This window comes from Anarhichas minor, unplaced genomic scaffold, assembly GCF_050575085.1.
Source record: "Anarhichas minor isolate MPS153535 unplaced genomic scaffold, ASM5057508v1 ptg000080l, whole genome shotgun sequence".
NCBI lineage: Eukaryota > Metazoa > Chordata > Actinopteri > Perciformes > Anarhichadidae > Anarhichas > Anarhichas minor.
Genome location: NW_027466526.1, coordinates 3,195,046 through 3,220,631, shown reverse-complemented (window position 1 = coordinate 3,220,631; position 25,586 = coordinate 3,195,046). Strand labels below are relative to the sequence as shown.

The 25,586-nt window shown below is 40.7% G+C and overlaps 1 protein-coding gene across 2 annotated transcripts in view; it reads right to left on the bottom strand.

The window, feature by feature from the left end:
- Positions 1–25,586, bottom strand: part of dnah5 (dynein, axonemal, heavy chain 5) — an 82,981-nt gene continuing 57,395 nt past the window's right edge. For both annotated transcript variants that reach the window (XM_076081385.1, XM_076081386.1), the window contains 20 exons: positions 25,302–25,437; positions 24,757–24,938; positions 24,190–24,324; positions 22,967–23,122; positions 21,166–21,348; positions 19,668–19,772; positions 19,294–19,432; positions 18,966–19,080; positions 16,921–17,111; positions 15,688–15,809; positions 13,558–13,707; positions 12,583–12,828; positions 12,105–12,324; positions 10,191–10,396; positions 9,278–9,481; positions 5,460–5,675; positions 4,403–4,615; positions 3,213–3,365; positions 1,201–1,432; positions 1–152 (listed from right to left, as the gene is read on the bottom strand). In XM_076081385.1, coding sequence (XP_075937500.1) covers positions 1–152; positions 1,201–1,432; positions 3,213–3,365; positions 4,403–4,615; positions 5,460–5,675; positions 9,278–9,481; positions 10,191–10,396; positions 12,105–12,324; positions 12,583–12,828; positions 13,558–13,707; positions 15,688–15,809; positions 16,921–17,111; positions 18,966–19,080; positions 19,294–19,432; positions 19,668–19,772; positions 21,166–21,348; positions 22,967–23,122; positions 24,190–24,324; positions 24,757–24,938; positions 25,302–25,437 — 3,456 coding nt within the window. The remainder of the gene's footprint in view (positions 153–1,200; positions 1,433–3,212; positions 3,366–4,402; positions 4,616–5,459; positions 5,676–9,277; positions 9,482–10,190; positions 10,397–12,104; positions 12,325–12,582; positions 12,829–13,557; positions 13,708–15,687; positions 15,810–16,920; positions 17,112–18,965; positions 19,081–19,293; positions 19,433–19,667; positions 19,773–21,165; positions 21,349–22,966; positions 23,123–24,189; positions 24,325–24,756; positions 24,939–25,301; positions 25,438–25,586) is intronic.

The following is a 25,586-nucleotide window of genomic DNA, read 5'->3' as shown; positions in this document are numbered from 1 at the left end:
TCATTTGACGTCACAGAGGAGGGCCACACCCCGTAGGATCCAGTAGTCTGGAGGAAGTGAAGTCCTCAGGTCTACAGCTTCAATGTAATTCATGTCGGTCCTAACTGGCTTCTTGTAGATGGGACAGGAGTAGAGGCGGGAATCCTTCACACCTGCAACAAAAAACACAACCAACAAGTCTCACGTGATACTCACTAATGAAGAAAAGTGATAATAAACAAAGCAACAGCTGGCATCTCTTAATTGGGTCATAATTACACATCTTTATACCTAGAAGTATTTCAAGTAACGGAAATATTTAAATGAGTAAGGAGATGCCGTTGGGACACCCATCTTTGTCCAACGGAACATTTGTTTTTTATAAACTCGAAGTCTGCTCAAATCAGGCAAATAATTGCGATTAAGAGAACATGTGGTTGTTGCCAAGCGGCAACCTGCAGTGCTGAGAAATCAAGCCAACGTGCAAGTGCCAAAAACTGCACTTCTTCAAATGGCCAATTGAGGCTGGCTCCAAAATTGAGTCATTCCCCAAAGAACCCCAACATGCTGGAGTGCCCCCCTCCCCTCCTTTCTCTTTGAATGGAATCACAATTGAGTAGGGGGGTTTTCAAGATGCATGCATGCCACACGTACTCAAAGATGCTCTTGCAACCACTTGTGGCACAGACACATCCCTCCCCAGTCTCCCTTGCATTGGCGCACACACTCAAACTCAGCAGGCAGCCTTCTTGTGGGAAAAGCTGGGAGGGGACATGTTGTAAACAAACCGCATTACGCGTATCATCGGACCATTAATTATTTTTCCAGGCAGCCTCGCTTGCAGGCGTCCACTCGGGCCTGTCTCACTGCTGCTTCCTGAATATAGCCCCGTCTTATCCAGAACAAACACTGTGCTACATACTGCTGGTAATCTATTCTCAGAGAAAATAAATAGCACTTAGTCTGCTTGACATTTAAATGTTACAGCCATCCATTCTGAATGACGCGTGGGATGCAAATGTTGAGGAGGGTAGAGGAGGGATACACTGAGATAGACAAAGACTAAAAAAATGTTGAAAAAAAAAATCCTGTAAGAAAAGACAGGATTAAAGCTTTGTCGGATTTGAATTTTAAATTCAGAGTCAGACACATCTTCAAAATACACTTTTTTGAATGTAAACTTTGCTAATGAATCAACTGTTCTACCATAATCAATCTCACCATTATTCTCTGCGTACATCCTGATCACAGGCATCATCTCAAAGAGGACTTTGGTTTTGGAGTCGATGAGTTTGCAGCTGCGGCGGTCCCAGCCGGCTCCCTCCAGGTAGAGGCCGTACACATACACTCCCTCTGCGGGGGGCTGGGTGATGTCGTCCTTCATCCACCTGGTCACCTCGTTGCAGAGCACCATGCGGTCCAGGGCCCAGCCCTTGTTGGCCCGAGTGATCTCCTGCAAGTGCAGGGACAAATCCACAGGTCAAGACAGTGATGTGGGCAGTGTCATACAGCAGTACACGTGAATGACAGTGCTGACATTTGGCAACTGTTTTTCGAGAAAAAAAAGTAATTTGAGACCCGGGCTGTAATAGAGGTACAATAAAAAAAAGCATTGTATCACAGAGAAGTGCACTCCATTAACGCATTTGTTTTGCGAGATGCTGTGCCAACAGAAAGTGAATAAATCCCAGACGACTCAAAAGGAGCAAGGGCAGAGTGACAATAAATTAATTAAAAATGAGTGTTGAGTATCCCCTCAGTCATTTTATCCTCATTTTGAAAGAGGGAAAAAAACACACAAAAACCTTATCGGGCAAAATTTAACAGATAGAACAGTGTCTCTCCTTAGAAGTCAGTTTGCGAGCTCAGTGAGAGGAAATTATATTTTGGAACTAACAGTAGTCCAACAAATCCCTGTTCAGTAACCACCAAAAAGAATAACAATAATCCATAAACCAAGGCCACCAATCATGAAATCTGTTGATAAAAAGCCTACCTGGTGGAGACAGTAATAGACTTGCAGATTTTCTCAAAACTGAACAAATATTAAAAGAATTGACACTCCTGTGAGAAATATATGTAAGTTCAGTGCCACCGCTATGTACACGACCATTACACGCTGTGAATCGGGCACCAAAAACAAACTCACAGCCATGGTAACGCTGCCTTTGTGCAACTGCAACTATGCAGTGTGCTGCTCTATTAGCCTTTAATAATGTGAGGATCAGAAGCTCAGCTATTTATCTGTATACATAGTTTTTGAAAGACATTTGAAATGCCGTCTCGGTTTGTATGCATTTTTAATTGATCTATCATGGATTATGTTTCACTTCAATCAAATATATTCTTGGTTTTATCTTATCTTCGCTTTATCTAGTTTCCATTTCCTTCATGAATGTTAATGTAAATTACTAACTGCTAATCATATCAGGTTTTAATAATATTAAGCATACATAATTGTTGGATGAATGTATTCACACTAAGATTTGTTAGATTTTGTTTTTAAACCTTTAAACCGTATTCCTTAATGCCTGAAGATTTAAAAAAAAAATACTTTGCATGTATATGCTAATTTATTTGCCTTGTATTTGTAAATCAATGCAGGGTCAGGTTCAGTGATGATATTTGAGCAAGGAGGAACCCAAGACCAAGAGGAAGATGCTGATCATCAACCTTCTACCAACAGTTAAGTTACACAAGATAAAGCTCACACAACCAGCAGGTCTGAAGAGAACAGTACCCGCCCTCACAATGATGACAATACATTTCTTCGGTTTAAAGAAAATTGCGCTTCCAAATATTTGTGTGTGAATGTTGGGGGGACCACAAAGCAATTACATTAGAAATACATAATCAGCTCACCTTCATTTTCAACAAAAATATTGTTCTGTTAAATCTCTCAGACTTTGTACAAAAAGAGGATATGTTTGATATTATATCAAAGCAGTGGTGGGCCGTCAGGGCCAGCAAAGCCTTCTCTGCTGGCCGAATCACAAAATTAGACCCTTCAGAAAGGGTGGATCCCACCAGGCTGCTTCCTCTCATTGGTTCCCACGGTGTGATAAAAACTAGTTTGTGTGTGTGTGTAGGTGTACATGCATGCCTGCCTGTGGCTGTGTGCTTGCTAGCGCGTGTGAATGTGGCTGTGTGCCTGCCTCTCCCTCAGCGTGCCATCTGGTCTCCTCTATGGCGGTGGGTAAGTAGGTAGGTAGGTAGCCTGATGCCGTGTGTACCTGTCTCATTGCTGTCAGGAAGCCCTGAGGGTTGAAGAAGCCTGTCATCCAGAAGCAGTGGGGCCGCCCTTCACAGATCCATGCCTGAAACTGCCGGTTCCGCTCAAGCAACTCTGTGAACCAGAACCCCAGGGTGCTGGAGGCCCACGATGCCTGGAAAACAAAGACAAACAACAACACAAACATTACAATGAAACACAGAAAACTGTCATCCAGACAGATCTGAGAAGAAGACAACAGCGAGACATTTAAAGAAAAAAAAAAAATGGATTGTGAATCCCCGCGTGGCAAGAGAAAAAGAACAAATTCAGAACGTCATAATAAAAAAGATGAGAATGCAACAAAACAGTCAAGTGGAGACAAATGGGGCAAAAGTAGATAGAGCTGCAGATAGAAAGATTCTGGATCCCAGCCAGGAAGCTTTTCAAATCTAAATGATCCTAATAATGAATGTAAAGTTTGTGAGGCATGACTTGAATGCCAACAGAATGATTTCAATATAAGATACGGTAAAAGTGGTTTTCTTTTGCTTCCACTATCTCAATATTAATATTGCATCAATTTCGTCTAGTAAGTTCGTAACTAGAGTCGCTTTCATTCATCATTGAAATGTATTTGTGTGCTTTATAGTTTTCTAAATAAAGTACATAAATAAAAGGTAAAGAGCGTCATTGTGGGCTGAAGATAAATTAGACGTTGATGATGAGTAGCTAGCAAGAAATATCTGATGTTATCGGAAACAAACTAGTAAACCTTTGATTTACTTGACCATAATAACATTAGAGAAAATATAAACTGCAGAGCAATAAAAACGTATTCATTGATGCCTCCAGTCTCCCTAAAGTGGCTTGTTAGAATTCTTTATTAAATACAAAGGGCGTTAATAGCTTTCAGTGGAATTGAAAGATGACTGGTCCTATTAGGAGGGTCATTTTGGCATTTGTGAAGCAGAAAAACAATTTAAATAACCAAATAAAAAGCTAACAAAATGACACAAGTAACTTATGGTGCAAGTGTTGCTGGCAGAGGTGACACAGGAAATGAAGAGCCATCATTCTTTTTGTGACATCCAAATCATTTTAAGTCTACAAATGAATTGCAAATGTCTTCAGCATGACTAAAGTGAATTGCTTTGAGAAATTTCTCGTTAAGGGAACATTTTTTTATTCAAGGCAATTCTTTAAACCAACCTTCTTCCAGCGGGCAGGAATACGTGCGTCGTACATGCAATCCAGGGCATCCCGCAGATTTTCGCTCATGATGATGGTTCCATCGATGGCCAGCTTGAGGTCTGTCAGGGTGTTTCTGACCAGAACTATGACCCTCTGCATCCGATCGATCTCCTGACGCAGGAAGATGTTCATGGGCTGGAAGGGACCCATCTTCTGGAGGCGCTCTCTCACCTGGTTACGTTTGAACCAAATAAGAAGATAAAACTTTAATGATTTTCCTGAAGGATTTATAATGCATGGAGAGAAGATGCATGAGCACACACAGGCTTGCTATGTTGATACAGAAAGACGTGTTCACGAGCTGCACCTGGAATTACCACAATTCCGTTTACCTCCACTCAACATGCAACCTTAAAATTAAAAAGTGTGGGGAAGTGGAAGTGCTCTCATGGCTCAGGTACAAACTGAGCACAGGATGTGATGTTTCATGACTACTATTTGTAAGGACCAGAAAAGAACAGGAGAGATGGGTTCTACATTTATGACTTGTTGCTTCTTTGAAAATGCTAACGATGATTGATTTGTCCTTCAATTATGTACAATTGTCCCTCATTTAGATATAATTTTTATCCAGTTTTACTGTTTTTATATACTGTATAGACAGACAGCCAGCAGATGGATGGAAGTGAAAGTGGTAGAGACAGGGTGTGGCGTGCATTGACAAGTTTTCTGTGATGTTCTTTGCGCCTCGCCTCAGAAAAGTCACATTCTCACCTCACTTTCTCTTAAGTGACGAAAAAAGGAGAGAAAACCACCAATAAAACAAACTTGCAAAAGTCAGCAACCCCTCTATTTCTGGTCCTCTTTTCTCACCGTCTATCACAGTCTCAAACACACAAAACATTCCATCACCTCACCAACACACATCCGTCCTCTCTGACTGCAACACACCGGCCACTTTGCACAGCACACATGGTGAGTGGGGGAACATTGCACATGTTGCTTCACTCCCCTAAAACACACCTCGGGCTGTTCATGGCGCACACATGCACAGTGTTCATTCACACAGGCTTACTTCAAAAGGTACGTAGTCGGGAGGCAGTTTCTCCAGCATGTCGTCAGCCAGCCTGGACACCACAGCTTCTCTGGTTTCCCCTCCGCCTGACGAGCTGTCTTTAGGCTGAATATTGAGGATGGTGTCCAGTACGTCCTTAGCCAGCTTACTCTGGTAGGTTATGTCTGCGTTCGGGTGGAGGCCGAACACCTCTGGAGTGTCGTAAGCTGGCAGACACTGAAAGAGAAGCGGCAACCGTTATTGAACCGAAGGTCCTTGTGGCTCTCAGAGCATTTGTGAAAATGTTATGAGAAATAAATCCCCAAGATGCATCATCTCTACTCTCACAAGTGCTGTGAGAGGTCCCTAGAGCCTCACACAGAGCTGGCAGAGATTATGGATGAAACATTCTCCGGTGTGGAATAGATTTTTATGTGCTATTTATGTTTCTTTTTTATCCTCAGTTTCAAAAACATATTTCCCTCGCACTGCACTGCAGTTTTGATCACTGCTAGACCTCAGTTGGCATGGGTAAGTTGTAGACAGCCAAGTGTCTCCTCTGATACACACAGTGTCACCGGCTGCTTCTTTTCACCCTCCAGTGAAGAGCTTCACTGTGCAACACGCGTGAGAATCATGATATCCCTCCCAGTCCAATTGCGCACGCATCTGACGGACTAGTAGGGGTGACTCTGAAGAGCCGACTACTTGCGATTTGATCTAAGGAGCCTGATTTGAATCGTTGCACTGGCAAAAGAATGAGGTTATGAAACAAAAGGCTCATTTCATTCGGGTGTATGGAGGTGCCGAATGCTTGGTTTCTCTAGAGAAATCATGATGTATAGCCTATTTTGGTATTAATATCAGCAGCAATAAAAGTTTAAAAAAATACTCATTTGCTTTCAATCAGTGCGTTAATTAATCACCATGTAGACATAAGTTCTAAAATCCAAATTGCGGCACCTCAATAACCTCAGAAAGGCTAAATGACAACATACAGCTAATGTTTCAAAATCAATGTATTTAGTAATCACAACATAGTATCAGAGAGCTAAATATATTTAGAATTTATTAATAGTTCTCTAAAATCTGCATTGCGAGGCAGGTAGAAAAAGCTGTTTGCGGCTCGCGTCTCCAGTTGACTGTGTGATGCCAGGGCGTGTATGTGTTGCTGTGTTGTCTGTCTTTCAGTGTTCCTGTTTCCTGGTGGGTTGGAGCTGGAGCTTGACTGCTTCCAGTCAAGACCCGCTCCATCCTGGTAATCGTGAGGTTCTGTTCCCCTGGCACCACCTTGAGCTAATTTGGACATTTGATTTGCTGTATACTTTATTTCCTAAGTTAAACTTGGCAGTATGTTTTCCTGCCAGTATCATTTGTTAGAATTTGTATTTTGGCACACGTTACACACAAATTAATTCAATCCTTGTTAAATTAAACTTCTGTTCTTCGTAAATCGCTCTTGTGTGCTTCCCTTATGTGCTGTGGTCTTAGAGCCAGGCCTTAACATCCCCTCATTCCCTGTCTTCCCCTTCTGTCTGTCGATTGCTACAAAGGGTGAAATGGAATTAGGGCTGAAAGTTCTATCAACAACCTTGATCTTTCTTTCAGTACTTTGTACAGCGCCGCACCTGCACCTACACACACACACACACACACACACACACACACACACACACACACACACACACACACACACACACACACACACACACACACACACACACACACACACACACACACACACACACACACACACACACGGTGCAGTCCATTCTTCCGAAACAACAGCTAAGTTATAGTAACATGTATTTTGGCCAATAATGTTGTTTTTACCATTTTTCTATTGATACATAAAGCCTAAACAGAATGATCTGACAATAGGCAAGACTTGACCAATTAGATTTGACCATGAAAAATTCTCAGTCAGGGACACCTCTACCATATAATAAATATGTTGTTGCATCTGCCTCATTTTCTGTGATCTTTCCACTATAACTTTCTCATAAAACTAATAAAAAGCAGCAACATAACATGTTGACGTTTTTTCTCTACCGAGGAAATAAGTGCACCTAGTGACTCTGTAGCAGTCAATACCAATTCTTCAGTTGGTCTCATAGTATAAAAAATGTGACAATGTGAAAGTATGGCCTCACCGCAGTCATCATTGATTATTTATTGGCTTAAAAAAATCCATGGAAAAAAACTTTAACACAAAGCAAACCGGCTCACCGATATGGTTTTATATACAGAGCAACTGCTGCCCGAATAAGGGTCAGAAAACTATCAATGACATTTTAACTGGGGTAAAATCTATATATTTTTTCTTAAAATCAGGGCCACCTTTAGAAGTGACTAAAAAAGGGAGCCGATGTCAAATCAAAGGCAGTGAGTAGAAACACGATTATTTTAAATGGTCCAAAGACATCTTGCAGTTAGTGTCTCTCTCAATGATGACAAGAAGATGGACTATATGATGCTTCAGTGCAACTAATGAGGTTCAAGGAACTTGTAAAACTATTCAAACAAACCCACTTTGTAACGGCTGCACAAAGCTTGTTTACGGCCAATGTAAGCAAAGACACTCAAAACCAAAGGTAGATCCAATATGTTGTGAGCTTTATTTCATTTTTGGGAAACACCTCTACACCTTCAACACATTAAGAATGATGTAATAGCGTGAAACTGCAATTAGCACACAGAAAGTAGAGTTTCATCTGGGCATGTTTTCTCAAACACTTCCTGACTGACTGTTTTTCTTATATATTATCATATTTCTTTTATTCTCATTTCTTTGTTTATCGGGAACAGCTAAGAGTTTGCATTGGCGATATAACAAATTTGTGATGTATGTCGTCATTGGCTAATACACAGATACAAATTGGAGGTGATGAAGAGAGAGTCACTGTGTGCTGAACAGAAAAGCCTTTGTCCCTCGCTGTGGTCAATTATTTCCTCTTAGGCTGTCTGCCTTTAATTTAAATGCACATACGTGTAGAGACACACACACACACACACAGACAGACACATTGTGTTTTGTTGTGAATTTTGTCTATGTAGACAAAGTGTGAACATGCGTGTATTTGTGTCTACATGGTATGTGTGTGTTTGAATGTTGCGCCCGTGTGCGTTTATGCACGTGTGTGTGTGTGTGTTCTCCAAGGCTGTGTTTGTCATTCTCTATTTGAGAGAGGTGGTGCAGAGGAATAAGCTTGCTGAGCCTGGCAGCCCTGAGCATCCATCATAATGAAACTAGCTTTAATGAAACTAGCTCAGGAACTGCCCCCAGACACCCAGACACACACACACACACACACACACACACACACACACACATACACATACACATACACACACACACGCACACACACACACACACACACACACACACACACACACACACCAGTTAAGTACACAAGCACATTAATAAATCATACATAATCTCTAGTAAAAGGAGCATGCTAGCATTTTATCAAAAAATCACACATGGCAGCCTGTATCTGGATGAGCGCAGTGTGTCAGCGTCCTGCAGAAACATCATATCTTCAATGTTGCTATTTTCAATGTTTGTGATGTCACTGAAAGCTGACAGTATTTAAAAAAAACGGAAAAAAACGGCAACATCAAATGACAGGTGCAGAATTTTAACAAAAATGTAGAAAGATAGGGTTTGTGCAAACGTACCCAAAATCCTCAAGACAGCGGACCTTGTTAGAGACGGACAGTGACATTTTTGCAGCCATATATTCAGTAATACGAATGCCTTTAAATCTGTTGTACCATTTGTAGAAGCCTGATAAAAGTGTTTGCAGCCATTCATCTTCCACCTGAGTGTGACTTACCTGGATGTATGTCAGATACTGGTCAACATTGGAGCATTTTGGGATGCTGTAGCCTTTGTAGAAGATGAAGGCAGGTCCAAACATGTCCTCACTGAACCACACCTTGGCAAAGGTGTTGAGGAGGCGCTTGTCATAGTCATCAGTCACACGGCCACCGTATTGAATCTCTCCGATCATGTATCGCACTGTGGTCCATGACACACCCTGAGGAGGTATGAAATAGTGATAAGATGACGGCAAATACAATTTGTGAAATGGTTACAGCTGTTTAAAAGGTAATACGAGTTGATGAATGTGTGTAATTTGATTTGTGCAGTGTTCGGTGAGGAGACTGTTATGCACATCTTTAACAGTGTGATTATTATTTCTATTTGGCATGTTCATGGAAGTTGGATGTGACACTTTTCTGCAAATTCCTAAAAGAAATTTCTTTCATATCAGATGACAACGTTGATCAACAGAGAAGAGTTCACTTTTTTGCACGAAAGAACCTGTGAAGATAAGGGGACGGTTATTTTGTTAACTTTAGAAACAGGACCTGAGTGACATTTTCAGTTTTGAAACAAATGCAATCACGTTACATGCTTCTCATATACATAATGTATTCTTATGTTAGACATGGTGAGTGCTCTGCAGTATATCAGACTATTTGCTTATTTACTGTAGTACATTATATGATTTATTCATCAAAACTACACAAGCGGTGTGATAAGGAGACAACAACCACAACCTGCTGCACACCTTTTCACCAGTAGAAGGCTATCACACACACACACACACAAAGCATTTCAAACCATCATCACTCTGAAAGTCTGCACTCCAAACTATTTCTACTGAAGCTTACTACTGTTGGTGATTGTTAAAGATGTATTTGTTCACCTCAAGGTGTATACTGTAGTTTGCTCAGCACTACCTTTTTAATGTCCATGTCATCGAGGTGGTTCTGAACAAACTGGACAGTGGCGTTGAAGTCGGCCTGGTTGAACTCGTAGGGGATATTCCATCCCAGAGGCCCATACTTTCTCCTCTCCTGTACTGTGCTGTGGAGGAATGCCACTCCATAAAGCATTGGCTTCCACTGCAGCATGTTACTGACATCCAAAAGGTCCTGGTTTATACCTAGTGAGAGGGATACGTGGATAAACACATTAGCAGCCCTCTTCACCAACAGAGTGCAAGCTACAGGAAATCATTGTTCGATTAGCTTTTGAGGTCATCATTTGGATCTTCCAGCTACAGAAAGTTTGTTACTTCTACTCCAGTATAGCAGACTTGGAAGTCATATATTGTAGCTGAACAAAAATACACAGAATAGCCCTTTTCCAACCTGACAGGAAAAGAAGGTGGGGAAAGAGAGGCTATAAATTAGACACACCTGTGAGCTGGGGGAAGGGGAAAACTAACCAAAGCTGCATGGAGGAGAACAAAGAGAGGAGTGAACGTGGCTAATGGAGCTACTGAAATTATTATGCAGTTTCTGGAACTGTTACGCTCAAACTAAGAAATAGTTGAAGTAGACTAAACTAAATCGGAGCAGCAAGTATCCATGAACCGGCTGGATACACGGAGCTTTCATGGATGACATGGCCTTACTGGGGGTGTGCTGGAGCAGGTGGTTGAAAACGATCTTGTTCAGCTACAGCTTGGACCAGTTTGGGCCTCCTTAATTAACTTCGTTGAGTCATCAAGATAAGTCCCTTTTAATGCAACTTTCCAGGCTTCTCCTTCTTTTCTCCCTAAAACACCCACACACCCTGAAATAAACTGAATGGGACTGAATGAACTGCCTTCCGTCATACTACAAACAGTGACCTGCAATATATTCCTTTAGCTTTGGAACAGACCTACAACATTTAAGATTTAGCTATTTCTGTTACTATGACACAAATACGGAACTGTATGCACACTTCTAACTTCGCATAATGCAAGCTGGCGAATCTCTTTTGGGAGATCTCTGACAGGCAACGTCCCAATGGCTTTCCTTAGCTCTAATGAAGTATGGGAAATCTTGCCAGGCTCCGAAGGATAACAGTGTGGTGAAGTGAATTAAAACTCCAGCTGAAATTCCCGACTTTAATCTAGAAAATAATGAATAGAAAATATCAGCGGCAATTATCATCTAAATCCACAAATTAGATTTTAAAAATGCTCAAATAAAATGTTTGTTTTTTCCCAAATCGTGGTTCAGCCTTACGTCTTTTGGGAATTGTAACATTTAATGATGGAAACAAATTAGCAAAATAAGCGCTGCTTTGAAGAAACATATTCTAAATGCGCTGTCCACAGCAAGTGTTCTCTCCCTTTATCTGATGAAGAAATGCTATTTCCATTTGCAGTTAGGATTAAAGAGTTGAAGACAAGCGTGTAAAATACACTGAAACAAGCACCAGTTGCTTATCATCGTTCTCCTGCTGACTTTCCTCTAGAATACATTCACATCCCTTTAGTTATTGATTATGTGACCTATTGAAGGTCAGTATGTGTTTGTGTGTGCATCTGCAAATTAGTTGCTACATGTACACATCAGAAATAACAAGACACATTATTCTGAATGCTTATCATTGTGCTACTCCTCATACACACAGACACGCATGTCTGATCCCCCGGTAATCATAAACTGAAAATCAATCTATTGACATTTTACTTTATTTCCCCCATATTGATGCCTAGAAACATTTTCAGACTGGACCATTGCATTGATTCAGGGCAGGGTGTGTTCGTAATACAGCCTCACCAACCTCACCTTGCTCAGTAAAATGATAGATTAAGAATTCTGGACCTTTTGATTGTTTGTGTTTTACTTTAAGCTGAACCAAACTGGCCCTACCTCCATAGGTCCTCTTAAGCCCGGCCTTGAGGCCCTGTGGTGGTTCGTTGGTAAACTTAATTGACATCTGCAGAAGGGTGATGGGGAAGTGTCTGTGGACCTCTGTGGTCATCCAAAGGCGGAAGCAGTCATGGACAACGTCTGTCTCTATCACCGTGTCCATCAGCTCGTCCATGAAGTCTAGACCCAGGTGGCAATTCTGGAGTAGGGCCCAGCCACCCTAGGGAGAAATAATAAGAGTAATGGTTATAATCCATATCAAGGACCGCAAAGTCATAATGTAGTCAAGATCTTAAAAAAAAGTTATTTGTAAGCAACAAACTCTGAAAGTGTTGGTCTGTCTGTAAGGGATCCGAGAGCTTCAAGACAATACAGACACACATTTGTTTTCAGAGACGTCTAGTTCAATATATTGCAATAAACTATTGTTCTGCTGCTACATTGAACGATTCAAAAATAGCTGTGACTACTAACTCACATTAGCCATAGTCTGCTGCAGAAGCTTGCGAGCATGGACCTCTTGTCCTTGTCCCATGGAGACATATCGGGTCTCAATCTTCAGCCTCTTCCCCAGCGCAATGATGGAGTCGGTCGGATCTGAGCCCATTGACAGGAAGCAGATGAGAGGAGTTCGTGGGTCCGATTCCTCCCACGTCTTCTCCAAGTCAAGAATCACCCCTTCAGTGTACTTCTCCCCCATTGCGTCCATTATGTATTTACGGGCCTAGAGGAGAAAGTAATGAGACAAAGTAAACATGTTTATTTACTACTTCATAATGCAGGCCAAGTAAAAACTAAATATTGGAAAACATTCACTTTCTGGAAGGCTTGGAACTGATGGAATAGTTCAAAGGAGTTTTTTCTGATTTACTGATTTTCAGTCATCACTAAACAACTGCAACAAAATAAATTCCACTCCAGGCTCATCTGCAGCGGAGCAAAAAACTACTTATCAGTAAGAAGTGAATGTTCATTAGCCATTGCAGATATTTAGGCTCAGTTATCTTCAGAGAAAGCTGTTTCACTAAATATATTCCACTTTTCCCTTCAAGCAAAGACTAGGAATATCTTAATCTCCAGTAATACCTCCCTTGGCCCAGACTTTTATTCTTTCCTGAACCAACTCTCATTAATACAAGAAAAACAGCATTTCTTTCCCAGCCCTGACCCATCAATTGATTAAGATTATGCTGCTTTAGGCTACTCTGCTGTATTTGTTTCATGGTTATTTATTCATTTGAACTCAAGTTACAGTATGACCGCATCGTACTGTTGCAAATCCATTTTGATGCAAATTAGCAACTATGGGAATTGGATTTACACCACCATACCGTTCATTATGAAAGTGGAAACTACTGCAATGAAGCTGATTGTGTGAAATTTGGTTTTAAGCCACCACCAGATCCTTGTACTCTGGACATCGTAACACACACAAATAAGTGTCTTTTCCAACCTGTGCGATGGTCCTGTCGGGACACCAGCAGCGTATGAGGAGCAGGCGTCTAAAACAGTCGAGAGCCTGGTCGTAGGAGTTCGGTACCACCTCTTCCTCTGGGGCCTCCTTATCAAACCATGACTTCCACTGTTTCTCATTACGACGTATCTGAAAGAAATGTGTACACCGCTCTGACACAGGGATGCACAGATGGGTCCTTTTCGCTGGTCAGTCGTAGTGGCCTACGTTTCTGTTAGAAATTGAAGTGCATTAACTGTGCACTCTCCTAGATGCACACCACAAATTGTCCTAATGTGCTTAAGGACCACTATGAGCATGTGGCTTTCTGTACCTGCACAGCATGTTTGGGTGCTGATTGCTGATATTTTTTGTCCCTTCTTCTCTAAAACGTACACCACAAGAAAACACGGGCTGCAAAAGAAAATTTCATAGCCTAAACCAACCGGTATTTATCACGATTAATCATAATATATACTCTAGATACTTAACTGCAGAGACAATGTCTTCTATAGAAATGCATTGACATACAGCATATGTATTAAATATGTAAATTGCATAATCATTTCACAACAAACACAGACATCATGTAACGCGTCATGTAACACAGATTAGGAACATGAGGTCCTGAATTGACGCTTGTCATAGCGAGCTGAGCATAAATCGCCTGGGAAGCAGTTAGTATTGAACCCTTGTCAAGAAGTGATATTAATGCTTGATAGCACAACATATGCAAATATACTGTGACATCAAATGCCCTGCTAATCACCGTGTTAACATGCACGGAGGAAACCAGGTTACTGGGAGAAATGAGGTTGGAGCAGGAAATCAGACATTGCGTTTACAGTACATGCACCACACTAACCTAGTAACTGTATGACCAATATTTGCATGGAGCTGGTCAGTAGTCAGATTTATCCTTGTGTATGGGTTTGAATTTTACAAATCTTATTGGACATCTTCATTTTGGCTTTCGTTTGTCTGGTATTAGTAGTTATTTTAGATTTAAGGACACACTTTTACGAGCGTTTCCTTTCAGCTCTCTGCTGATGTCACAGCTAGATCTTCCTTTTCTGAAGTCTCTGTCATGACTATGAACATGTTTAAAAATCATGTTACAAAAAAGGCTGATAGTTTCTTATTTCCTATTTCTCTGTGGCCCTGTGGGTCAGTTTGAAATGGAGACTGTCTTCTTTAAATAAGTATTTATTTAGGAAAGTGACGCAACCACCTGCTTTACATTCTGAGACAACTTTACAACTGAGAGCTGCTTGTCTTTGTCTATCAGCCACTAAACGGCTTCACTTTATCTAAGGGCTTCAGTGCTTTTCTGAAGAGCAAATTAACAGCTGTTAGTTGTTGATAGAGGAGAGTTCATGTCCCACACAGATGTCTGAGCCAGTCTAGGGATTTGAGTAAAAATCTTGAACAATAAGGCTAAAATGGCTGCCTAAATATGTTTGTGTGAAATAAGTTGTATCTGCGCCATGTGTGTAGTACAGTTTTGTTTGTGTGTGACGACAGTCAGATGGGGGCTCAGATGGTTTTGTCTCTCTATTCTGGGTGGTCTGACATCACAATCCTTTCCACAGCTTGTTCTTTTGGTTGAACTGATTTCATTAAACAAAGAATTGTTAATCCAGCTTTCCCTGTTCATCAACCACACAAAAATGCAGTATGCGTAAGTGTATTTGTGCATGTGAAGGAATACAACAAGGGTGTCTGTGTGTGTCTGTGTGTGTCTGTGCGTGTGTGCGTGCGTGTGTGCGTGCTGAGCCAAAAGTAATTGACTGGAAGTTTTTCCAAACTAAGCTCATTTCACAGAGCACTGAGCTTTTCCCTCCATGGGAGCCACCAGGCTGTCAGTCACCCATATGGGTGTGTGAGTGACAGTCCATCGTGGTAAGTGTTTGTGTGTGTGTGATGACGCGAGACATGATGAGACTGATATTGACATGCTTACTAGAGCATGTTAAAATATATTTAATAAGCACCTAGAGACCACTGCTGTATCTGTGAGTAACCGATGACGGATGAGCACTGTTGTGCGTGAAAACTCTCTCGGATAAAGAAAGGTATCGTACACCTGTTACGGCATGCCGGAATTAATCAAGTGTGTGTGTGTTGTACCTGATCCAGTATATCAGAGAACTGCCACAGTTTGCTGAGCTCTACAAGGTTGAGCCAGGTCATGTCAAGGATCCATTTAGCTGGTTTCTGGGGGCAGGCCTTTAGGTCCAAAGATGCACCTCCTGGATACCACATAAACACACACACACACACAATAATGTGCACATGCACACAAATAGGAATACACAAAGAAAAAAAAAAAGGATATATTAATATTCAAAATTACAGACTGATTATTGCTTCCTGAAAACACAACTTTGAAAAATCAACACAAAAACCATACTGAGTCAATGTTCAGCAGGTCGGAGCTGACAGATGGCGAAGCTGCATCCAAGTAACCGACTGTCTGTTCTGGCCTTGCCAGTTGCTGTAGCTGGCTTTTATCCCTGCAGTGAGGAGCACTTCATATTTCTGATTCAGTGAACTCCTCCAATACCAATATGTTTGTAAACCTTGAGATGAGCATTGGAAAGAATATATCTCTAAGTATCTAATAAATAAAAAAACAGAAAATAGATGGCAATATCGGTCCGACATTATCAAAGGGCCTGGAGGCTGTTTTAAAGGAGTCATAGCTGTGCAACAACACTTGTAGCTTTTCTCTGTATGGTGAGATTTGAATGCAGTCTCAGTGGGGACAGGTATCTGCTATATGTACGTACAAATCAGTCTCAGAAGATTAAACATAACAGACTGGTGAATGAAACGGTGAAACAACCAAACATTTTCTTCCTGGAAACTTTCACTTTTCCAAATGGCACTGCTGACTTTACAGCAGCTCAACTTGTCTGTAAATACTTTAGTCTGAAATAAACGGAACTAGATTTAGTTTGTAGCAGACGGTAATGCATATTACACATTGCTGAGCTCTACACCACAGCATTGATAGTTTCAGTTATTTTTACACACTACTTCGTATCTCTCCGGTGTTTCCCCATCGGACATAATATGAGCATCGATGAGTCATTCTGACACATTGCCAATGGCCTATTATCCCTTTTACATACTTGTATGTTTTTTTTTTTGTTTTTTTCCAGGTTTTACCTTCTGAAAATATAGTTTATGAATGCAATGAAGCTCGGAGGTCAGCTCTCATGTTTCCAAGGTTGGAGCTTCCTGCACATGCAAGCCTCCAAATACCACACTTTAAGAATTCATTTTTTCAGCTGCCCAAGTAAATAAGAAAACAGAACTTTTAGAAATATCTGCAAATTGTTCCCATTTTCCTCTTACCTTTAATGAGTGTGAGAAACTCCTCGTGTTTGACCCTGCTGCTCTGCATGTCGATCTTCAGCGTCAACAGCAAAGTGAAGAGGAACTTGTGCTCTTCGTACAGGCCCCGTGCTGCATACTTATACACCTCGAAGGTCATAAACTCTATGATGTTAGCGATGCGTTTGCTTGTGATAGGGCTTTTGCAGGACCTGTTTCAGAAAATAGCATAGGAGACATGTTCAGTCTGTTAGCCGCTTAAAGCTCCTGCTATAATGTCACATGGTTTAAATCTAATAACTCCAACAAATCAAATACAGACTAGAGATCACAGCATGGTCAGACTGGTTAACCTAATGGTTGATGCTAATGTCTGTGGTGGTTGGTAACAGTGAATTATGTGAAAGCTTATTCAAGCTATTAAGGATATTGGGAATATTGGCATAATTAGTTGTTTGGTCAGATGAAAAACTATTCGAGCTAGCAAATCAATGGGTAGCTGGTTAAAATGGACTGTCGCTCGCTGTATTTATGTTGGCCTCAGGCACACTAAACAGCAAACGTATTTTCAAAAAACAAAACATCACAGTTATAGTACCAGTCTTGAGTAGTATCAAGAATGTTTCTGCAGCTTCCACCTTCAACGTGTAGTGTAACTTAAAGCGCTTTGAGTGGTCGGAAGACTACAAAAGCATTTTACAAGTCCATTTACCATTTAATTAACATACCATGTGAAAATATTTCACTTTAGTTTTTCAGCTGCATTTATAGTAGAGGCTTCAAGACAACAATACTTCGGTCCATCCCGCTACATACATATTTCCAATATGTACTGCAGATAATTACAAACTAAGTTAAAAGCAAGTAAGAAGCAATAGTGATGAGATATATTGAGAGGAAAACTTCAAGAGATCATTGGAAAACTGACATTCAAGGATAACCTGATTTATATGCAGGAGATGAATACAGTAAATAGAACACCTGTTCAAATTGAAGCAATTCATTCCAATTGCCCTGCAACAATAACTACCTTTCCGCATCTAATAATAATAATATTTGTTGACGCTGTTTGAAAGAGATTTGATGATGAAACGCTTTTGTCATGCTTCAGGCAGTCTTTGTAGCATGGACATATTGATTTGGACTCTATTGTTTGGTGGTGTTTGGATTTCAAAGATACTAATGAAGTCATTGATCTTGTCCTTGTGTATCTCCCAGATTTCAAACCACAAAGCTCTACTTATGCTACAGAGATACAGTAAAAGAGTCACCTTCTCCACAGCACAATGTCGCATTCACAGCTTTTATGTATGTAGACGGTCATAAACAACAAAATAAACCCTGTAAAAAGGTGCTCTCTTTTAAAATTTAGGAAGCAAAGCTCATATTTGTTACAAAGCCGTATTGAAGAGGAGAATTTTATAATCATTGGATAGAAGTTAGAGCAAATAGCCTGCGTTTATATAGCTTTTCTAGTCTTAGCGGCCACTCAAAGCGCTTTACAAACACAAGCCAGCATTCACACATTCGCACACTGGTACCACTCAAGGTTCCACTTGTGCATAAAGAGCAATAAACATTCAACGCACACACCGATGGCTTGGCATCAGGAGCAATTTTGGGTTTAGTATTTTGCCCAAAAACACTCGGGGAAATGTAGACTACAACTGCCAGGGATCGAACCATCGACCCTCTAATTAGTTGACAACCACTCCACATCCTGAGCCACAGCCGCCCCATACAGTACAAGCTGTCGGAAGTAAATTTAATATTGTTTTGCCCTTGTTGGGTCTTTTCAGTATTTTGGGAAAGGTTGATATAGCATCACAGAAGTCTGAATTCCTAAAAAGACCTCCAAGTGCTTCACCAGCACCAATTCAAGATGCCAATAACCCAAACAAGTCCCCCACTGAGACATTATTAATCAAAATGAGAGGAGGGAAATTTGCAGGTGAGATTTGTAAGACTTTGTAAGGCCTACACGGAGTTGCACAGGATCGCTTGCTTTTTATGGGTTAGAAAAACAAAACTATTCATTACAGAGAGCAGCAAATTAATATTCTCACCTAGCCAGAGACCGGTCAAAAAGTCCCAAAAACTGCCTCAGAGACGTCTGGTACATGACGTTGACCATACTCATCTCAGTGATCAGGAAGTACAGGATACTGCCCCTGGTGGCCACTGAAAACACAAAAGTTGAAATAGCAATGGCAGAAGAAGTGCGGTTGTTGAAGCACAGATTTGTGACTGACTTCTTGAAAGACGTGTCTGTTGACTTTACAGCCTCTAGTTTTATGTGACTGAACCTGAACTTTGCTGGCACACTAACCAACCAGAGTAAATTACCCCCCAAAAAGTGTAAATTCTGTCTTTGAGCCAGTTGTCATGACCTACCAGGTCGGTACTCCTCTCTGGCAGCATTGATCTGGATCTCGGTCTCGGCAGCAATCTGTAGTTTCTGAGCGACCTCTTCAGCTGTGCGCTTGGTGTTGCCAAGAACAATAATCAGACTCTCATCATCAACCAGTGAACCCTACACAGAGACACATTTGCAAGAGTGAGTCAGAAGAAAAAATGAAAATGGACCAACTCCAGATAAGCATAACTGCATGTCAACAATCTGCTTTATAAAATAACATCATGAAAAATAAAAACACACCAGTTATCAGATAAACTGGTTTTAATAAGTTTCTCTCGACACTGCTACAATATCCACACTAATGATTATCGCATGTCAAAAGAACATCACGGTTTTAGTATTTTCTTGCCTGTGTGCTGGTCAGTCGGTAGAGGAGGTTGTCCTCTAGTTCCTTCATCTTTCTCTTGTTAGATGTCACATCTTCCAAGAGGTCTGTCCTCTCCTTCTCCAGTTCCTGGTGTCATAAAAACACAGATGACATATACTCACGCATACATGTAGTTTACACAGCTGTAGCATGGTGCTAGAGGAAAGGCCATGGGATTATTCAAATCAAAAGGGTTTACACTCTGAGGAGCATGGATTTGATCAGCTAATGAAATGCCTTTTAAATTATGATCGTGGAAGTTCACATTTTGGAGAAGCTTGTGTGTTCCTGAGATCCCAAGAGAGACGCTGTTTGGAGCAATGCTCCTGATAAGGTCTCCCTTGGCGACAAGGTCAAGGTTTCTTACAAAGAGCAACCAAGACGTTGATGGTGGAAGAGGCGGCAGATGATGGCTGTCTTTATGGGAGCCTTACAATGGCTGGGAAAGCGGATAAAGTCTGCAACAGAAAATGGCCTTGCCTCAAACCTCCCGATTGGATTACCGCATCCAGAGGGATCACCACACGCAGTCAAAAACAGAGAAATATTTGGAGCCTGGAATATCCAGAGGTACAGCAGACATGATAGTCACAGCACGCCGATTCCAGCAAAAATGCCACTAACATTGTTTACAAAAGCACAAAGTTCTTCATAGATCCAGCCTCTCGGTTGTGCTCTCGAAGAACACCAGATTGATGCATTTTAAATTGTACAATATTTTCTTCTGTGGGAGGCCCCTGGATCCCTCCAGACGGTCACCAAAGTCTCACATAATCCTGTGGGAAACACTTTAGTTACACTGTAAAGATGAATATGGTCAAGAATGTGACTTAAAAAATAAAATGATTTAAAAGCTCATCTAATCTTTTACATTGTGTGTAAATTGTTGTCTTTGATGGCTTTAAAGCCCATGGACGTACTTCTTGAGTGGACCCTCTGAATTAGTGCTATCTTTACTTTAAATGAGGTGTTTTGAACACACAGCAGCTGTGAGGGAAAAGCCAGTAACTGAACAATGATGGGCTTGTAAATGCTGCATGAACTGTGAAGGCACAGGTTTTATAGCTGAGATAGCAGCTTCAGCTCGCATGATTCAATTCATATTCAGTACACGGATAACACGCCACTTTTCCCATCTAGCATAAATCTTTCATCTCATGATCAGCCATTATTAGCGGGAAATTAGCCTTCCCATAGTAGCACCAGTCTTTTTCTTTTCTTCTCTGCATTTATAAAGCATCTATATTGCCACGGCTGAATGAATCAAGTCTCTGATACTTTGGACATGTGTCCTTGTGTGTGTATTTGGTATTGGTGCATATGTTCTATATTCGAAGGGTGAAAATAACCTCCAAGTTATATTGTCACAGTTTGTACTTGATGGGGAGAAAAAATTTCACTGTAGGTGTTACTGTAAATGGTCTCTAAGGACTTTTCAAGCAACTAATTATACTGTATATACAGCAGCTATAAAGGCTACCTGTTTTTCTGTGAGGATGACTCTGCCCAGCAGCTGGTCCTCCAGTCCTCTCATGGTGACAGTGAAGTCAATGATGGAGGTGCGGGCACTGATCTCTGGGGTATAAGCCGGGTTAGGCAGCTTGGTGGTCACATACAGCCTGAAGCCCTTCATCACATCCACCTCTTTGTCACCAACTTTCACCTGCAGAAAGAAAATGGAGAGAAGGAAAGACACAAAGTTAAAGTGCACAAAGTCAGCATCACAAAATATCTATCCACATGTATGAATATCATAAGCACATGTATAGTGGGGAAAAATGTGCTGATTATTCAGCCAAATCCACTCTAAGCCACCTCAAAAAGACAATAACGTAAGATATAATCACACATTTGTTCACTTATGTGATTTTTAATGTCTTTAAAAATGTATGAATAGGTCATACTGACAAACATGGTAAATGTATCCTGGTGTCGGCGAACAAACATTTTGCAGATACAGCTGCATTTTCAGTGTACGTATATGTTTGTGTACATGTGTATGGCTCTGTGTTTGCTCTGATCAGCATTAAATGACTCTTGTCAGTATAACTTCTAGTTATCCATCTGGTGACTTGTCCCTCGAGCTGTCGGTCGCAGACACCTTCACTTCCTGCTCACACCAGGATATTAATAGACACCGCTAATCGGGCCTCTCAATAGGTAGCCGGGAGACTTCAGGTTGAATGTGTCGTCTGCATGTAACACGCGCTCACTTGCAATCGTCATACGGTGTGAGTGTATGTGCATGTTTTCCTGTAGTTACATGGTACGTTTAATGTGTGTGTGAGTGCATGCCCGTGTGCTAGTTTGATGCATGTGTGCGATAGAGGGAGGCAGCTGCAGTGTCAGCTGTTGAATAACCAGCATCAGCTGGAGCCAGGAGTTGAGAGGCGATAATGAGAGAGAGGGAGAGGGAGAGAGAGCGAGCGAGAGAGAGAGAGAGAGAGAGCGAGAGATGCCTAGAAGCAGACTTTCACTCTCTCGCAACCTCATACATTCTGTGTGATTTAGTGTGTCTGTGTGTGAGATAGAGAGAAGGATCGCAATGACACATTTAAAAATGCATTCTTGTTGTGATAAGTATTCAGTTAAGTCCATGCCTATTTGGATGAGAAAAGTTCACATGCAAAATGCTTTGTTCAAATCTTTACAAAGAACACAGAAAAGACATTTATGTGTGCAATAAAAATACCTTTTACGAAAGTTCAAACCAATTAATTGGCTGAAAGACCAATTTAGAGTGCTTCATGTATACTACTATATGTACTTTTATACCTAGAACTCCCATCCAACGCTTTCTTCTGGGCTGTCTTTTTGGCTAATAAAATTCAGACAAAATAAGAAACATTCAAACCATGCTCTGCAATTTTTCTTAATTAAAAATAACTCCAACAATACAATTAGGATGTCAGGACAAAGAATGCTCTATTTCTCACTGTCCATCCTCAAATGAAAAGAGTAAAAGATATCGAGAAAGGTGGAGGCACAACATTGCATTTCACTTCCAATCAACAGGAAATGTAGTACTATTCTGTAATTGTGTTTGAAGGGCCACACTTTATGAACTTATTCATGAGACTTGCCGTTGTAGACATCAGTTTGAGTGTGAGCTCATCAACCTGTGTCAGTACAGTTGTAACAGTTGGCTATGGCAAGCGGGACCAGCCCAAGTCCCATCATGCATTTCACCAGCACACAAAACAAACCTCCCTATTTCACACTATTCTAACCAAGGTAAAAGAACAGATCTGGTACCAGGAGAGATATTTCTACCACATTACCTTGTAAGTGGAGCCCGTTTTGATAAAGTTTTTTTCAAGAATGTTGTCGAGTGCAGGATCCAACTCCTCCTCTACATCCTCGATCAAAAGGGGGCGTCCAAGAGACAAACTGTCCTCCAGATGGTTCTTGAAGTACTTATGGTTCAGTGAGGTGATCTGTGATCAGAAAATGACACCACGATAAATATATTGAGAAAAAAAACATTGATTGAATCAAGCTACTGTATCGGTTAGCTACAACAGCGTCCCAAGTCTATGTTGGACATTTCTTTTGTCTTTCAAGGACAATGGGGCAAACCGTAAAGATTCTGTGCAACCAAAAAAAAAAACGTTTTGATTGTTTTAAACTATTACCTTACTAAGAGTCCTTAGCAGCAATCATATTGTTTCCAACAGACTAGTGAGCAAATGTATAAGTCAGTGAGAAGCATCTGATTTAATCAAGTGAAGGAGACGCATGTTTGACTTCTCCCTCATTCCTCCTAAGATACAAAGGCCAACCTCTGTCTGGGGAATAGGACTCCTCAAACTAATAATATCCCTTTTTAAGATGAGCAATTTTTAGAAAACCTTATAAACATAAATATTGTTTTGATGAGGTCACACTTATTGAAAGGGTTTAAACCCTCTCTGCTTGTGAAAATGTGTCTTCAGGGACACTCATAATAGGATTGCAGAATGTATTCACTCGGCCCAGAGATTGGCCCTAACGGGGCCAGTGACCTTGGCTGGTCTCGTTACGTCTGCAGAATTCTGCAGCACTTTTTCAAGGCTCTGTACAAGAGAAAAAGCATGTTGGACAGTGAAAAGGATTTGAGGGCAAAGAGAACATTGCAGAAATTGGATAAAAATGCTACTAAAAATATAAGCCTTGCATTATAAAAACTGGCACAGGAGATGAGGAAGGGAGAAACTATTTACTCTTTAATGCATATGATATTTAGAAAAAGAGGAACAAAAAGTAATTTAAGTTATTGTGTTATTTATGAATCAATGTTTTGTTTTTAGTACATTTTTGGCAATTCTGCATTGTTAGATTAGATAATGACAAGAAATGTGTGTGTGTGTGTGTGTGTGTATATATATATATATATATATATATATATATATATATATATATATATATATATATATATATATAAGTAAACGGGGAAACAATAACTTGATACACTTCAGGTCATCAGGGAGTATAACGTGTGTAATGTTAATAAAAAATCCCAAACCTGCAGCTCATTCCTGGCCTCTTTGTTCTTGATCCAGATTTTCCCCTGCATCTGGGGGTCAATGAGGAGGGGAAAGCGGGCGGCTTTGGTGATAATGATGCCATTCTGAATGGACAGGTCATCATTGGGGAGCCCCTGTAAGATGGGAAACAAATGACTGGTTCAGGCTCAATCCTGATGTTTATTAATGCCAGCTAATTTATGTTTTTATTTCAGGAATTCAACTTTTGTGTTGCTTTCCAGTATCCGACTTCGTAGCACCAAACGTGCTACAAAGAATGAGGTAAATGATTAATAATTAAATAACTATTAGTCAGGCAACTGCAGTATGAAGCCCTCATCGAAAAAAATGCAAAACTATATTTTACAGACAAAAGGTCACTTTTCATTTAATTTTGTGGGATCAATTTAAATAGAACTGCTTGTCCAGCTGGGTTCTGCAAAACAATATTAACATATTATCTACCTATCCTAAACTAGATACAATATATAATTATCACATACTGCATCAATATTCACTAAAACGGTTAATTCTGTTGGTAGTAGTTACTAAAGTAGATCACTGACCTGTAGGTTCCACTCGCTAACAGTGGGTGCATCAATGAGCAGCTCGGTCAGATTGAGGTTGTTGCCAAATGGGATTCCACGCTGCTTTAACTCCCGCTGCCAGTTACTCAGTAGAAGATTGCGAAACTCCTGATTGAAGGGGCCGGAGTAGGAGAGGAACGCTGTGGCCAATAGAATGTCCCCTAAAAGATAAAGGTGTTAAAAACTGTAACACTGGTTATGTGTTGTTAAAAAATAAAAAAAGTCTGGAAGATTAATGCCAGCACATTTAGCCTCTTTTTAAAAAAGCACACGTTTAAAAATTAGTGGGGAAACTTTGCAATGTTAGCAGTGCATTGGGAATTAAATGTTTTGTTGGTAATTATAATGACTATGCATTAATGTCATTATGCATTTAGGCTAGTCATCCATGAGCGTTTATTAGTTTAATCATCCAACAGAAAGTATATGAATTAATTTCTAATTTATTTAATTGCAGAGACGTCTGTTTGATGCCATAGTTTTCTGAATACCAGTTAGTTTTTAAAACTTGTTTTGAAACCCACCAACAAGGCGTTTGGTTTGGGCAGCGAACTCCTTGCTCTGCTCAGTCCATCTCTCCTTCTCACCAGCGAGGCCGCTGATGAGACTGGACGCAGTCTGCATCTTGTGTCTACAGCGCTCAGCATCTTCCAGCAGGGTCTGATGGGAAGGGAGGGCAGACAAACAAGTCAAACCGTCTCTTCATCATCCATCAAACTCTCAATCACCCACTTATTCTCTGTACGCCTGTGCATATTTATACCACTGTCAAGTATGGTTATGTGGACAAAGAGCATGTTCATATTAGT